We start from the raw sequence: 17,356 nt of genomic DNA, 5'->3' as shown, positions 1-17,356 counted from the left end.
GTCAGTTTTGCTCCATGTCACTTTCCTGACTGTAAAGGGCCCAGGGCTTACTGCACAGGGTTGTTGTAAGGAACAACACACTAAAGGAGTACAGCGAACACATCGTGCTCGGTTTAAATAGCGTAAAAAATGAAATGTGCTATCTCTCCTGGTTGTTGATGGGATCTGAGCTGTCGGTGACTGACCAGGAGAGGGATCTTGGGGTTGTGGTGGACAGCTCGTTGAAAGTGTCGACTCAATGTGCGGCAGCTGTGAAAAAGGCCAATTCCATGCTAGGGATCATTAGGAAGGGGATTGGAAATAAAACTGCTAATATTATAATGCCCTTATACAAAACGATGGTGCAGCCACACCTGGAGTACTGTGCACAATTCTGGTCACCACATCTAAAGAAGGACATTGTAGAACTGGAAAAGGTGCAGAAGAGGGCAACCAAGATGATCAGGGGCCTAGAGCACCTTTCTTATGAGGCAAGGCTACAACACCTGGGGCTATTTAGTTTAGAAAAAAGACAACTGCAGGGAGACATGATAGAGGTCTATAACATCATGCATGGTATGGAGAAAGTGGATAGAGAGAAATTCTTCTCCCCCTCACACAGCACTAGAACCAGGGGTCATCCCATGAAATTGATTGCCAGGAAATCTAGGACTGACAAACGGAAGTACTTTTTCACACAATGCATTATCCACTTGTGGAATTCTCTGGCACGAGATGTGTTGACAGCCAACAAGCTGAATGGCTTTAAGAGGAGTTTGGATAACTTCATGGAGGTGAGGTCTATCAACGGCTACTAGTTAGAGGGCTATAGGCCACCTCCAGCCTCAAAGGCAGGAAGCCTCTGAGTACCTGTTGCAGGGGAGTAACAGCAGGAGAGAGGGCATGCCCTCCAGGCTGTGGCTTCCAATGGCATCTGGTGAACCACTATGTGAAACAGGATGCTGGCCTAGAAGGGCCTTGGGCCTGATCCAGCAGGGCTGTTCTTACATGGGTGGGGCAAAGCACAATGAAGCACATGAAGAAAAAGACCATGTGGGCATTTATGAAACTGAGCTCATCGGGGCACATACACAGTGGTGGTGGTCGTGGGGTTGACGATGGGGAGGACTTGGATGAATGGGGAGATCTGTGGGCCCAGGCGGCAGCCAAGGACAGAGGAAGTTCAGAGATCTTCCAGTTAGTCTTCACCGTATAGGTTCTAAAGCAGACCTGCACAGATCCAGGGGCCGGATCTGGTCTGAAGGGACCTTTTTGCTGGCCTCCAGGTAGGAACATCCTGCAGCAACAGCAGGAGCCATGAAGAGCTCTTGGCCTTTCCTGCTGATGAGCAGCAGCAGCTCAAGGTAGTTGGCCACTTGAGACCAGATTCTCCTGCCCCCGGACTGGAGCCTACTGACACTGTCCCTCTTTCCCCTTGCCTTTCCCATGGATGCCAGTCCTCTGCCCCTTCACTTTCATTAATATTTTAAAGAACTGATTTCAGTGTAATAATCAATGTGATGGAAATTGACCTCAGTCCTTCACAGCAAGTCATGAAGGCTAGGGAAGCTGCGTGTGAGGACCATCAGGATTGGGCCCAATCCCAGTGGGGCAGTGCTGCCCAGCCTCACTTTGAAACCTGGCTCTTAGCCAGGGTTAAGGGCTTGCTCCGGGACTGTGTGTTCACTGGGGCTATGTTCAGCCCCAGTGGACACAGAGATGGGTGCCTACAGTGCCTATCTCCTGGGGAAATCCCCCCAATGTATCTCACATGTTGCACGGTGCATTGTGGGATATCCAGAGGCTGGGGAGTGTCATCCCAGCCTCCAGAGCTTTGCACTACACTTATCTGCGGGGAAGGCGAGTTCAAGCAGCCTCCCCTCCACTTTGGGGCACTTGAGTTGTGCACCCCTGTTCTAAAGCATGGTTTGAAGACACACGATGTAGTCCCCTGATAGAAGCTAAGCAAGTTTTGATCTGAGAAGTCCCTGGATGGCACACTGCCTGGAAGCCGCATGGACACAGCCATGAACTTTACAGAGGAAAGGTGAGTTATAAATGCAATAATACAAATGTCTTTGTATCTACACATTGACTAGTCTGACTTCTGCATAGCTTTAACTGCATCATGTGCCCTTAGATGATTGTAATTTAAAACCACATCACCACACTGACTTGTAAGGAACTGAGTTAGACCAACAGTCCTTGTGCTTTGAGTTTCTCCAAGGTTCTCCCAGGTTTCTTTCCCAGCTCACTGCGTAGATAACGCCTTTTGCTAGAGAGATGCTAGGAATGGAACTGGTGACCTTGGACAAAGCATGAGCAATACCACCAAATGACCGGCTTGTTCTAAGCAAGGAGCAACCCCTCTCCTGGCAGCAAACGTCCACTTACGTCACTCCTGCCAATCCGCTCTTGCAAGTGCAGATGAAGGCGCTGCCGATGGGGTCACAGGAGCCTCCATTGCGACAAGGATTCGGAAAGCAAGCTGTGATCTCTGATTCACAGTTCCGCCCTGTGAACTGTGAGAGGCAACTGCACTGATAACCTAGGAAAGCAAATTAAAACAAGAAAGGATAGAAATGTCAGAGGCTGCAGTAAACAGAACTCTCCAAACAGGCAGGGAAGCAGTTAGAGGCTTAGTATTCATACAGTATGCAGAATGCCTTTGTGTAGATCTTTATTTCCCTCTAGCGGTTGGTTTAAGAATCCTACTGCTTTGGGAATAGTAATCATCCTTAACTTTTAATTGAAGTCGCAAGGAAAGGCTTTGTGCAACAGACTGCTTACATCTGATCTCTGCAAGGAAACCTTTGTTTCTGAAAAATGCTAGCTGGCAATGCTTTAGATCCAGGCTCCCCATATTGACAATGCCGCCTGTAGTGTTTTATGTTCATTTGTTTCAGCAAATGTGCCTCGGGATATTTATGCTTAACATAAAATGTCAAGAATTCTTTTTTTAAACAGAATGGGGGATTTTCCATCACAGCAACATTTACAAAGCGTAGCCATGTCTGCGACCAACAGCAAAGACCCCTAATCTGCAAAATGCACTGTCTAAAACAAGTCTGTATAACCTGTGACCCATCAAGCCAAACACTGTTTTTGCAGTGCAAAAACCAAAGCAGGAGCTTTATCCACTTTGGTTTGCTTTGGTCCATCAAAGCAGGCGCTTTATCAACAACAAATATTTATATATCCCTTTTCAACAAAAGTTTTCCAAAGTGGTTTACAGAGAGAAACAATAAATAAAAATAAGCCCCTGGGCTTAAAAATAGCTAGTGAGCTATATTTGGCTTATGGTGGCTTGCTGTAGAACAGATAAACTGGAGGATTCTCACAAGTGATTGTAAGAATGCCTTTTAGTCTGGGACAGGACTGTAAATGCCGTTAACACCAGACGGAAAGCAGAAGAGAGACACTTTTAAACTGAACACTTCTCACGGTCAGCAAAAATCGGGCTGGGAGAGCTTTGGTTAACCCACATTTAGCCAGGTGAAATAACCTGTTTAAGATCCTGGTAATCTCTCCTTGTTAAATGTGGGTTAGCCATAGAGAATTGATCAGGATTCTCCAGAAATTCTGGATTTCTGAAATCAGCTCTGCGGGGCTTAGCTATTCTGGTTTACTCTTTTCTTTAACCTTTTCTTTAACCACAATCACTGTAATTGTGTGAACACACTGGATTTGCATGACTGCAGCGGTCTTTGTTTTTTGAGACACTGAGAGGCTCTTCTCACAATTCGTGAGAAGAACATCTAAGGGGTTAGCGGGAAGAGCGGGCTTAGCCCGCTCTCCCCGCACACAAGCAGGGTGGCAGCCGGATCGGCCACCCACAGGACTGCCAGCTCCATTACATAGCTGGCGGGGGCTGAGAGGATCGGGGGCCGTGTGGCCCCCGGAAGCTCCAGCATGCCCTGCGCGAGTGCACAGGGCATGATGGAGAGACCCCCCGAGCCAGGAGGCTGCTTTTCAGCCTCCTGGTCGGGGGTCTCCTCGTGAGTAGCCGTGGCTACTCACGATTCTAAAAAAACGGGTTTGCAGAGTGCTTGCTCCGCAAACCTGGTTTAAGGGCAGGGGCACTGTAGCGGGTGACGCGCTTAGGGACCACCGGGCTCACAGCTGAGACCGGTGGTTCACACGATGGGAGAAAATCGGGCTAGACCGCGCTAGCCCAATTTTCTCCCATCGTGTGAATAGCCTCCGAGTCTGTTCTCACGCACAGCCTAACCTGGGTAAGGACACCCAGCTCGGGTTAGGCTGCGTGCGAGAACTGCCCGATCCTGGAAGGGCCCGATCCTGGAAGGGCAGCGCTGCCGAGCCCTGCTATTGACCCCAGCTGTTAGCCAAGGTTAAGAGAGTGAGTGCTCCCTTACCTCCAGCTAATTGCTCGTGTACGAGTATGGGCTGCTTCCAGCCAGCCTCACACAGGGACGGGTGCCTAGAGCACTTGTCTCTTGGGGGAATCCCCCAGTACAGTGTTTGTTGTGTGCTACATTGTGGGATTCATGGAGGCTGGAATGAGTCCCGGCCTCAGATCAATCCACCCTGTTCTGCGCTGCACGGAGCAGGGCGGATCGCGTGGGAGCACGGAGCGCACTCCCACCAACAAAACAATGATCGTCTGAGGAGAAGGCGAGGTTTGGGAAGCTTTTCCCCCACCTGCCCACCCAGTAGGTTGTGTGAATGGCTCCACCATCACACAATCACAGTGGCTCCCTGTGTCGGCCTTACATCAGGGCTGATCAACTTGTGGGTCACCAATTTCATTGCAGTTCACCAGCCTAGTATTCATTTCTTCATTTAACTTACTAAATTTCTACCCTGCCTTTCCACACTAAACAGAGCACTCAAGCAGGCTTACTTTTTTTTTTTTTAAAGCCAAACACATATTACTAGAGCCGTAACTAAATGATAAAAAGCTAAAGCACAACAGAGGGCAATAATAGATTCAGGAGACATATGTTAGAAAATGGTAGGCAAGCGAATCACCTGCCTAAACAAAAGAAGTCTTGATTTGGCAGCCGACAAGCAAAAGGGATGGGGCAAAGTGGATCTCGCTAGGTAGGGACAACATCGCTCCTGGCTTTTGCTGGTGTCTCCCTTATGTTTGTGGTGGGACATGCAAAAAGGCTTCTCCACTGAGCACAGTGGATGGGCAGAACCATTGATTGAGTGATTGAAGGTGTTGAAAATATGTATCTGTCACTTTTCTAAAACACTCTACGCCAACTTAACATGAAAATAGAAGGTGAAAACAAGGACTGGCATCCCCACTAAATTACTCAGCGGATGTCCCATTGAAATTAGCAAGGCAAGATATTCATGACAATCATGAAGTCAGACAGTGGCTTACATGACATGAAGTGCTCTATCGCCATAATACCCTGCCCTGGGGCTGCTGTGGACTCGTGACCAGCCCCAGTGCTATCTAGAATGAGAATGGGAAATCGCTCACCAATGCTGCAAGCACAACCACTCATTCTGAACCATGCTGAGGCTGCTTAACAAAGCCATAGCAGCCCAGGGCAGAGTGCTATGCTGAGATACCATGGGGCATCATGTAGCCACCAAATACAATTTTAAGAAGAACCAAAACAATAAAAGGGGGAAACAAAACAAGAAAATCTAGAGGGAGATACTCCTCAAGACATGGCCTAAACTGTTAGGGTCATCACAGCACCTTAAACTGCACCAGAAATGAACTGGAAGACATTGAAGACGATACAGAAATGGAAACACTGTGGTCCCTAAACTATAAGAGCCCCTGGTGGTGCAGTGGTAAAACTGCCGCCCTGTAACCAGAAGGTTACAAGTTCGATCCTGACCAGGGGCTCAAGGTTGACTCAGCCTTCCATCCTTCCGAGGTCAGTAAAATGAGTACCCAGAATGTTGGGGGCAATATGCTAAATCATTGTAAACCGCTTAGAGAGCTCCGGCTATAGAGCGGTATATAAATGTAAGTGCTATTGTGGCCTGCCCGATGCTTGATAACCCCAATTTACAAATGAGTGTTTACAGATCTGTGTGCCATTGACATATACTCAGGGACAAACTTGACATGATGTCGACTTCCAAGACTAGAACGACAGTCATCGTTTCCTTTCCCCGCAAACAACTGCGGAGGTGGTGGGGAGGACCCATCTTGCACTGGCCTGTCTAACTGGCCTGTCTAACCTTTCCACTGCAGCCATCCAAATTGCGCCCCCCCCGCCCAACACTGCTGTTGAGCACAGATGGGAAAGCTTATAGGCATACACTGTGTCCCTGTTTTCCCTTCTATGGCTAATAGCTGTTGGGCAGCTATTAAATTTGGGGATCAGTATAGGGTCAAGAGTCTCTCCATTATGTTGTAGCCAGAAACTGAGGCAGGGATGGATTATATCCATTAAAAAGAGCATCTATAATTGAATTGGGCCATAGCTCAGTGGTGGAACATCTGATTTGCATTCGGAAGCTCTCTGGTTCAATCCCAGTCATCTCCAGGTAGGGCTGGGGAAGATTCCCGCCTGAAACCTAGGAGAGCCACTCAGGGGCTTAGGGAGCTTGCAAAGTCCTCTGCGGGGCCCCCCACCCCCACCCCGTCCCCTAGGCTTTACAATTGTGAGCACAAAGCACACATACATACCAAGCCACGCCCCCTGCATCTGACGTCAGATGCAAGGGGAAGGGGCAGTGCCAAGGTTGGGGCCCATCAGCCTCAGCAGAGCTTCCCTTCCCCAGTCAGTGGTGCGTGGAATCATTGACTGGGGAAGGGAAGCTCTCCTGAGGCCGACTGGCCCCGATCTTGGCATTGGCCCCACCCTCTTGCATCTGATGTCAGATGCAGGAGGTGGGGCCACTGCCCAGGAGAGGGTCCATTTGGACCCACTCCTATCCCTCTCCAGTCTGTGTTTCATTGAAAGGCTGGATGGCTGGCCTTCCCCTGCCCCCCAGCACAGCCAGTGTTTTAGTGTTTCATCACTGGCTGGGGAGGAGCGGGGCGTACCTCATGATCCCAGCTGGCAAGCGCTCAGTGATTAGAGCATCTGCTTTGCATCCAGAAACTCTCAGGTTCAATCCCTGGAAGCCTCTCCAGGTAGCGCTAGGAGAGACCCCTGCCTGTAAACCTAGAGAGCCACTGCCAGTCAGTGTAGACAATCTCAGGCTAGATGGACCAATCAGATGGCTCAGTATAAGGCAGCTTCCTATGTTCCTATGACTAGAAGTGTGAGCACCGTAAGACATTCCCCTCAGGGGATGGAGCTGCTCTGGGAAGAGCAGAAGTTTCCAAGTTCTCTCCCTGGCAGCATCTCCAAGATAGGGGTGGGAGAGATTCCTGCCTGCAACCTTGGAGAAGCCACTGCCAGTCTGGGTAGACAATACTGAGCTAGATGGACCTCTGGTCTGACTCAGTATATGGCAGCTTCCTAGGTTCCTATGACTTGCAGTGGCTTTTTGAAAAATAAAGAAGACATACTAGAACGTCCACCTCTCATCTCCTTTGGCCATCATGACAGTTGGCTGATGCTCAAATGCACTCTCGGTGGCTAACCCAGGTTTGCAATGACCTCATAATGTGGGAAAAGAATCATTCTGCTGTGGCTGCTGCCAGCCTTTCTGCCAGCAAACCTTATAATCTGCCTCACTCCACAGCATGCTGCAATTTGAGGGCATTGGACATGGTACAGGGCCTTCCATTCAGCCCAAATTAATTATAGATGCTCTTTTTAATGTCTGGAGGATTGCTTGGGCTAACAAATTACGTTGCCTGGGGAAGTGGGGTGGGGGTGGGGGGAGAAAAGAACAAGCGGCCATGACAATGTCACAGCAGATTGCTTTATAGATTGGCTGATGTATAGTTAGGGCCCATTTCTCTAGAATTATGGCATCATAACAATCCTTTATTTACATATACTGCTGAGACAGTGAAAAAAAACTCCGAGCAAATAGATTTCCTAACGAGAGCGGGAGCGAGCTCACACTGAAATAGTCCCTCAGGGCTTTAGCTCTCCAATAGTGGCCGCAACGCGGAGGAGTTTAAGTAGCTTTGGCGCGCAGCGAATGCGATGGCGAGCCATTCCGACACAAGCTGTTTATACACTCTTGTAACAAAATGGACCCATCATTGGGAGATGTGTATATATCACCTCTTTCGTCCCAGCAGCCAATGTAAATGGGAAATATGCAACCCTGTCGAGGGAAGATGGAAGGGGGGAATTATCCAAGAGTGATTTGTTAGAAAGGTTTCAATTTGCACATCATGCTATTTGCTGAGTGATAGTGCAAATAGACTCTAGTGAAATCAATAGGAAGAGGAGCTGCTTCCCCCTTTTACTTAGTTTATTCATGTGGTGAATGCTTGACCTAATTTATTATACGCAGCCCACGTTAAAGTTAGGCATTTGTTTCATCCCCCCTCCCCAGGGAGATAAATAATCTTGTTTAGCAATTTTCTCGAAAGCTTCCATGCCTTTTGAGTTATTACCTTTCATTCCTCGCTAGGTCCTACACACTCTCTTCTCTTAACTTTCCATTTGCAGTTTAAAAAAACCTCTTAAGCATACAAGTTAGCACTGGTGTATGCCCCTGATGCTGCGTATCCAATTCCCACCACCAAGTCTGCTATCTTAACTTGTTTAATGTGCTCACACTCTTGGGGTCACTTCCGTCCAACTGTCTGGGCACCATCTTCAGTTTTGCTGATCTAGCCTAAAGCTCACTTCCTATACAAGGAGAACGATCAAGCCATTGGTAGTAGGGATGTGCATATGAGCCGCGGCCGAGCACTTTCTGGGCAGGGGGACCGGGAATTTTAAGAAAGAAGGATGCCACCCCATGCTGCTTCCTGTGCGCACTGATCCCTTGCAGGTGGTTCTAGGGACGTACACCACCCCAGCAGGAAGCTGAATGGGGCAGCAGACAGCAGGTGAGGGCCTGCTTTCCTTTTTCTTAAAGTTCCCAGTCCCCCTGCCCCAAAAGTGCTCAAACCATGGTTCATGCACATCCCTAACTGGTGGCTGACATACTTGGCAATGTTCCGTGTGTGTGTTTTAATGGAACATGTGCGCAGCTGCATAAGAGCACTCTTGTGCGATGGACGGCCACTGGAAATAGTTGTGCTCTTGCACAAATGCTCACACAGTCCGTTAAAACACACTCGGAACCTTGCTTCCTCCTTCTTTCCTGTTCCCATATTCCGGCTCTCCAGGTCTGGTCTTCTACGGCATCAACCCAATTGTCACAGAGCAAAGGTAGGGAGTTCTGTTCTCCTGGCCCCTGCACTCTCCTCATTAATAGCTGGGTCTCCTCTTTTTTAAAAGGGTCTGGCTGAGTTGGGACGCTGATGTGCTGACCCCAGTGGCTTGACAGCACTTCCAACCTCGCCATGTTTGCATTTGATCTGTCCAGTTATGACCAGGTGCCCCGATGCTGCCCAGATCCGAATTTTGTGGATTACATCCAAGAACGTATATTGATGGAAGCAAGCATAGGATGCTTCTAGCCTCTTTCTACAGCTTAAAAGGAAAGAAATGGAAAAGGAAAAGGAAGAGGAAAAGGAAAGATTTCTGCCATGAGAATCTGAAGGCAAAACGAAGCAACCCCGAAAATCTGAAGCTGAATGCAAGATATTCACCACCAGATGGCACACTGGTACAAGTCCCTCCATTCTGGCAAGGGCTCCTCTCACAAGCATCAGGATAGAGCACACAGCCCAGCTTCAGTTCGGTCAGGCCGACCACTTCTGCAAAGCTGCTGCGTTTGTTCTGGAGTGGCAGCTCATTGTTGTTCAGGATGACGGAATCCAGGCAGCCCTGGAAGCCGCTGAGGACCTGCGTCGTCCTCTTGTCGGTCAGGCTCCGGACGTTGTCCACCTGCACTTGCGCTCCAAAGTACACGGAGCTATCAGTGCTCAGCGTCTGGAAGTACAGCGGGGCCTTGCGCCTCTCCACGTAGCTGTCGTCGAGCGAGAGGCTGGTGAAGTTCCGGTTCAGCTCGAGGAAGACGGAGTGCCAGCTCCCGTCGTTAACGGCCCTGCCCGAAATTCCAAGGATGCCTGGGCCGATCCCACAGTCCAACTGGAACCACAGTTTGCCATCCACAATCTGCAAAAGGAGAGCAAAACATCAAGCTCCAAGGAGGACAAGGCTTGCAACAGCACTGCATGCCGTTATACTTCTGAAACTGCAGGAAAACTGTGAAGCAGCTTAGCTAGTGTCAGCATCCATCCATCCATCCAGGTGGACATGGACTGCTATTACTAATTCTGTAACAGGAGCCAGCGTGGTGTAGTGGTTACAGTGCTGGACTAGGACCGGGGAGACCCGAGTTCAAATCCCCATTCAGCCATGATACTAGCTGGGTGACTCTGGGCCAGTCACTTCTCTCTCAGCCTAACCTACTTCACAGGGTTGTTGAAGAAACTTAAGTGTGCAGTACACCGCTCTGAGCTCCTTGGAGGAAGAGAGGGATATAAAATGTAAAAATAAAAATAAATAAATAACAGGGTTGTAATGATTTGCATTTACACCGGCCAAGCTTAGGGATCTTGCATCACTCACTTTCTGCACTGGGCTACTTGGGGTACATTCACACATACTTTTCAGTGTTGGACTACAGGTGAAACTCGGAAAATTAGAATATCGTGCAAAAGTCCATTAATCATTGTAAACCGCTTAGAGAGCTCCGGCTATAGAGCGGTATATAAAAGTAAGTGCTATTGCTATTGCTAATGCAGCGTGGCATGGATGCTATCAGCCTGTGGCACTGATGAGGTATTATGGAAGACCAGGATGCTTCATTAGCGGCCTTCAGCAATTCTGCATTGTTTGGTCTCATGTCTCTCATCCTTCTCTTGGCAATGCCCCATAGATTCTCTATGGGGTCAGGTCAGGCGAGTTTGCTGGCCAATCAAGCACAGTACACTGTATAGTTTTCAGAGGTCTGATATTGTTCTATTCTTCAATCCTTGTCTTCTTGGTTCCATGTAATATTCTAATTTTCTGAGATTGTGGATTTGGGGTTTTCATGAGCTGTACGCCATGATCATCACCATTATAACAAATTAAGGCTTGACTTATCTCGCTTTGCATGTAATGCGTCTGTCTCATATATCAGTTTCACCTTTTAATTTGCATTACTGAAATTAATGGACTTTTGCACGATATTCTAATTTTCCGAGTTTCACCTGTAGTTACCATCCTTATGAAGGGATTAACTGCCGTGACAATTTATTTTTGGTGACCATAGCTCCGTAGTAAAGCCCATGGTTGGCATTTCAATGGTCAGCATTCGATATCCGAATGCCACGTTTGTTTCAAAGCTGCGCTATTGCAAGAGGATGGCAAAGCTGCACGATGTCATGGCGATTGTTAGGATTGTGCTATTGCATAAAGGTTCTCTGCAAAACGCATGAAGCATGCCACAGGCTGAGCATCTTGCTGCACAAGCATAAACATGTGTGTGCTAGTGAAACATTGGTCTGGAACGCAAGCTTCAAACTTTGCACAACTCGAGAGCGCAACAGCCTTGCACTAGTGTGACATCCTTGCACAAGGGCAGCATCTGGATACTGGCCAGCATCTCCATTTGGAAAGATCTCAGGTAGTAGGCCAGGGAAAGACTCTTGTCGGAACTTTGGGAATCTTCATTAGCAGTTAGCAGGGGACCCTGCTCACTGAGCAAAGAGCTACCTTTTAAAAGTAGTGATTCTCTTTATTTAGCAGGGGGAGAGCAACTGGCTCTATCCATCCCCAGCACATCATCCCTCCAGTGGTTGTTGCTGGTGTCTATCTTCTTTTTCTTTTTAGTGAACCCTTTGGTGAGCCCTTTGGGGACAGGGAGCCATTTTATGTATGTATGTATTTATTTATATTTACGTACACGGCTTTGGGAAGTTTTGTTGACAAGCGGTATATAAATACCTGTCGCATTTGGAATTCGTTTATCAAGCCCCCTGTGGACCGTCAGACCTGCCCGCTGGAGCCCTTTTGGCCTGACGGGTTACCATGCATGGCTTGAACTGCACTGAGCTCTGTGCCTCCTAAACGGTGCCAGTCTGGTTCAGAGAGATGACTGAATGTTTGGCCTATTGGCTGAAATGCAAAACCTGATGAAAACAATTAAGTGTGAAATATAGTAGAAGCACTTGCTGTGGCTCAGATCTTTTTGTATACAGCCTCTTCTCCTATGCATTACAGAGCATGCACACAACTCCCAGAAAATCTATTCTCTCCTGAAAGGTGCATCATATACATATCACTGCAGATATAACATGCTTTTCACTCTACCTAAATGAAATGCCAAAGAAGCTTTTACAAATATAAGTTACTTAGCATCTATATTTCTGAAATAATGCTTCAGACCCTAGTGCTAAAACAGGATTTATGTTTTTTTTAATTCCACAGGGTTAGCTTTTCTTACCTCTGTTCCTTTCTCATTTTCTCTTTATTTTTTTTCCTATTGAGTGTTTACAAGGCCAAATAAAGGGATCCTCCTAAAAGGTTTATTTGAAAACATAACACTGCTATAATGAGATCTGTTATCTTTGGTTTCGCATTACATCCCATAGGTACTTACAGTATGTTCTATTACGTCGTACATTGGCCCCACTGTGTACAGAATATAATCAAGCCATGGCATTCTAAGTAAACAATAATCACATACAGAGACAACAGCAGGTGACAAGCATCCTGTGACCTACATAACCAAATGGGGAAGGGAGAAATCAGGACTTATAACTAACTAAAAAATCAGGATACATGTTGGCTGATGAAGACATGGTGCGAGGAGAGCTGGTGGAGGGGGGAGAGCTGGTCTTATGGTAGCTAGGCATATGTGAGCAGGCTCTATTCGTACCATGGTTCAAATCGAGCTGGCCTAGTTCAGTTGCTTTCAGTTCAAACCTGTCTGGCCACACCAAACGGGGGCGGGGGGGAGAGATCCGAGTTAAAACTGTACTAGCCGTGGTTCTAGAACCGGTCTGTGGGCCTCTGCCAGCCCTGGCTATCATTTAGGAGTCTGGAAGAGGGCTTTAAGGAGCCGCTGCCATCACCCTCCCCTGCCGCCTCCGATGTCTCTGCCTCACCGCCTCCGCTAAAGGTACAGAGACCCTTTTCTCTCACTGTCCCCAACCTGGCGCCTTTAGGATAGGGATTAGGGATGCCCCCTTTACTTCTAAAGGGGAATCCTCAAGGATTCCCCTTACAAGTATCCCCAAGAGAGTCCGCTTTACAAGTATTCCCCTTTACAAGTATCCTTGAACCAGCCCGAAAGCCGGTTCGGCCTGGTTCCATGGCCGAACCAAACCCGATTCGGCCAGACCTGAAGCCATACTGGTTCAATTTGAATCTGGTCCAGATTAGAACCGGCCATAGGAACATAGGAAGCTCCCATATACTGAGTCAGACCATTGGTCCATCTAGCTCAGTATTGTCTTCACAGACTGGCAGCGGCTTCTCCAAGGTTGCAGGCAGGAATCTCTCTCAGCCCTATCATGGAGAAGCCAGGGAGGGAACTTGAAACCTTCTGCTCTTGCCAGAGCGGCTCCATCCCCTGAAGGGAATGTCTTACAGTGCTCACACATCAAGTCTCCCATTCATATGCAACCAAGGCAGATCCTGCTTAGCTAAGGCGAAAAGTCATGCTTGCTTCCCCAAGACCAGCTCTCCTCTCCATAAAGCCAGATTGTACATCTCTAGTGGTTGGAAGCATGAATTGTCCCATTGGCTAAGCAGGGTCTGCCCTGGTTTGCATTTGAATGGGAGACTACATGTGTGATCTCTGTAAGATATACCCCTTAGGGGTTGGGGCCCCTCTAGGAAGAGAACCTGCATGCTTGCATGCAGAAGGTTCCAAATTCCCTCCCTGGCACCTCCAAGATAGGGCTGAGAGAGATTCCTGCCTGCAACCTTGGAGAAGCCACTGCCAGTCTGTGGGGACAATACTGAGCAACTTGGACCAATGGTCTGACTTGGGGGAGACTCTCATTCTATCATAGCAAATGAGATTTTTTTCAATTAAACAACTCTCATGACCCCACTTTCACTTTTTCACACTTTCCTTTACTATGAATAATATGAGGAAGTATTCAGTTTAGCACACTTCACCTTATGAAGACAAACCTCATACAAATAAATTCACCAAAATTCACCCCCTGCCCAATCACTCTTAAATTGGGGATGGGTGGTAGCCTCCACCCATTAGGCACTATCTACCAGCCCACCCCACTCCTTTGGGGCAGATCCACTTTCTGCCCCCAATCTGCCCCAAAGACACCCAAACTTCAAAAATTCTCAAAAAATCAGCCCTCTGCCCAATCCCCCTGAAATTGTGGTGGTAGCCTCCACCCATTAGGCACTACCACTCCACCCCACTATTTTGGGGCAGATCCACTTTCTGCCCCCAAACTGCCCCAAAGTCACTAAAACTTCAAAAATTCTCAAAAAATCAGCCCTCTGCCCAATCCCCCTGAAATTGGGGTGGTAGCCTCCACCCATTAGGCACTACCACCCCACCCCACTATTCTGCCCCAGGCCCCACTTTCTGCCCCAATATGCCCCAATCTGCCCCAAAGACATGAAATTTTCAGAAATTTGCCAAAAATCAGCCCTTTGCCCAATCCCCCTGAAATTGGGGTGGTAGCCTGCACCCATTAGGCACTACCACCCCACCCCACTCCTTTTGCCCAGATCCCATGCTATGCCCCCGAACTGCCCCAAAGTCACTAAAACTTTAAAAATTCACCAAAAATCAGGATTTAGCCCAATCCCCCTGAAATTGGGGTGGTAGACTCTACCCATTGGGCACTACCACCCCACCCCAAAATTTTGCCCCTGGGCCCCTTTTTACCCCCCCAAATCGATTCAGATTTGGGTTAAATCCGAATCCGAACCGAATCAAGGGTGATTCGGGTGACCCAGATTCGGGCACAAAACAGAACAGGGGTGATTCGGTTCGGGTCCGAGCCTAATCACCCGAAATCCCGAATTGCACACCCCTAGTGCAAAGCATGTGCCCTGACATGGAGCTGAGGTTCCTTCCCCATCACCCTTTCTTGCCTTCTTCCTTCTCCTATTGCCCACTGGCTTGTCTCCACTCCCTCCACTTTCTTCATATCTCAAATACTGTTGCTAATACATATTCGGGAATGTTGCCTGCACTGTTCATTATTTACTGCTGCCAAAGGTTTTTAGGGGCAGGGAGGAGGGCAGTGGATAGGCATGATACAAATATAAATGCATGTGCCTGCTAAACTGACCAGGCAGGAGGGTATGGAAAAATCTCTAAGGGGTTATACAAATTGGTGTGCTTTGATTGCTTCACCAAATAAGCAATATGAGATGAATGGGCATCGTATATCATTTTAGAATATTAGCCCAGCTAAGGTGCTTGGACACCATCCACATCTGCATATCAACATTGGCAATAAAACCATCAAATGGTCCTTGGGGGGCCTCCCTAGACCTGGAAAGTCCATCTGCAGTCACAGCCCATGAATACAAAATGGTGCCTGCCCATCCATCTAGGGGAATATTTAGTTAGTGGGATTACATTTCAGGTTCATTTGAGCAAAATGGTAGATTTAATTAAAATATTACTTTCTCCAGCTCCTGCCACACCTGGGATCACATCCAAGGTTTCTTGCTGTTTAAGCAATGAAACATCAGGCAAGCCTTGACTGAGATAACATATGACTACTTCACACAAATCTGTAAAGAATTTTACTGAACAAGGCCATATATGCAAGGCTACCAACAGTAAGAAAATAATACTAGCGATATTTTCAAACCATCACTTATCATGTATATACTCCCAGTCCTGATGTGACAACAGAGTCTCTACAAGTCAGATGATGACAATCAAAAGTTCTGAGAACAATGACCCAGTTCTTGGGATTTTCTTCAACGTATCGGAGTCCCAGTATCGGAGTCTCAGAAGGTCCCTAGCTCAGTACTGGGGTTCCAGAAGGTCCCTAGCTCCCTGCAAGCCACCTCTCCTAGAAGTACAGCCCCAGCATTTAACAGTCCAGGTTTGGAATTCCATTGATTAAAAATTCCCTTAAGTAGATTATTAGGCACCATTTTGCATGCCAGGGCTGACATTCCAGACTAATGAAGCACTTAGGCAAACATGTTGTGCTAAGTCTGGAGCTTGCATTTTGCTAGTGCAAACATGTTTGCACAGGAGCACAACCTGTGGCATGTTTTATAAGTTTTGCTGGGAACTTTAGTGCAAGAGCACAAGAGTGCAGTTCTCAAAATCTCCATGGCTTCATTCAGCTGTGCATTCTTGCACTAGTGCAACTTTACTTGCTGAGAAAGTGCTTCCTTGGTCTGGAAGACAGCCAAAGAGTGCTGACGGTCTTTGCAAGTCTAGAGAGGTTCTGAAAGGACCGTTTGAGGGTTCTGATGCCAATGTCAGGAGCTTATCAGTGATGTCTCGATGAGAAGATCATTCATGGCAGAGAAGCCTCCCTGAAAGACAGCTGGCCCACGACTGTCAGTCTTCCTCTGCAGCTACAAAAGGATGCTGGGTATGTTCTAAGTCAGGGCTGCTCAACTTTGGCCCTCCTGCAGATGTTGGCCTACAATTCCCATAATCCCTGGCTATTGGCTGCTGTGGCTGGAGATTATGGGAGTTTCCCCCCCAAAACAGCTGGAGGGCTGAAGTTGAGCAGCCCTGTAAATTATGCTTTTACATCAAATGGGCCAACAGCAAGGCCCAAGAAGCTGGGCTAGTGCCCATAAACTGAGGGTGTGCCTCTAGAACATGATCCCAAATTGTCTGCAATATTTTGGCATTCCATGGAAGATGTGTAACGCGGGTTTCTCAGCAGCCAAGCCCATGTGGAAAGAGTTCTTTGTGGATTGAAAAGTTTGAAAACCACAGCTGTAAAGTACTTATTCCGTTATACACATTTACATATAACAAAAAAAACCCTATCATTTTTTTTAATAACAACGCAATTGCCATAATATAAATTAATTGCTAATACTAATCACACAGCAGGTAAAACAGATGGGAAGATTAAAAATGATAATAATAACCATGTTAACAAATCAAATGCCTGGCACAGAGCCACCCGAAACTGGGGGAGAGAGGCTTCCCTTAGGACATCCAAATCCTGGACGTGACTACAGAAAAAGCCCTCTTCTGTCTCCACCAAGTGTAGATCCAATGTTGGCGGGACGTAGAGGAAAGCCTCTGCAGAAGATCTTAGTGAGCTGGTGGGTTCATACTGGAGAAGCTGCTTACAATTTCAAAGGTCATCATCAGCACATTGAATTGGGCGCAGAGAGAGACCAGTATCCAGCGAAGCTGTTTCAGCAAGGGAGTCCCATGCTCCCAATAACTGGTTTTGGTCAACAGTCTGGCTCTACATTTTGGACCAGTTGGC

General features: G+C 47.6%; 1 protein-coding gene across 14 annotated transcripts in view; it reads right to left on the bottom strand.

Annotated features, from left to right (window-relative positions):
- The window catches only part of FAT3 (FAT atypical cadherin 3), a 683,843-nt gene that overhangs the window by 15,620 nt on the left and 650,867 nt on the right, over positions 1 to 17,356 (bottom strand). For all 14 annotated transcript variants that reach the window (XR_008319026.1, XM_053306925.1, XM_053306923.1 and 11 more), the window contains 2 exons: positions 9,596 to 10,064; positions 2,374 to 2,527 (listed from right to left, as the gene is read on the bottom strand). Coding sequence is in view for 13 of the 14 variants with exons in the window: in XM_053306925.1 (XP_053162900.1) it covers positions 2,374 to 2,527; positions 9,596 to 10,064 (623 nt within the window). In the remaining variant the exon portion in view is untranslated. The remainder of the gene's footprint in view (positions 1 to 2,373; positions 2,528 to 9,595; positions 10,065 to 17,356) is intronic.

Source organism: Hemicordylus capensis, chromosome 3 (genome assembly GCF_027244095.1).
Source record: "Hemicordylus capensis ecotype Gifberg chromosome 3, rHemCap1.1.pri, whole genome shotgun sequence".
Taxonomy (NCBI): domain Eukaryota; kingdom Metazoa; phylum Chordata; class Lepidosauria; order Squamata; family Cordylidae; genus Hemicordylus; species Hemicordylus capensis.
Note: the sequence above shows the minus strand (reverse complement) of the source record. Positions and strands in the feature narration are given on the sequence as shown.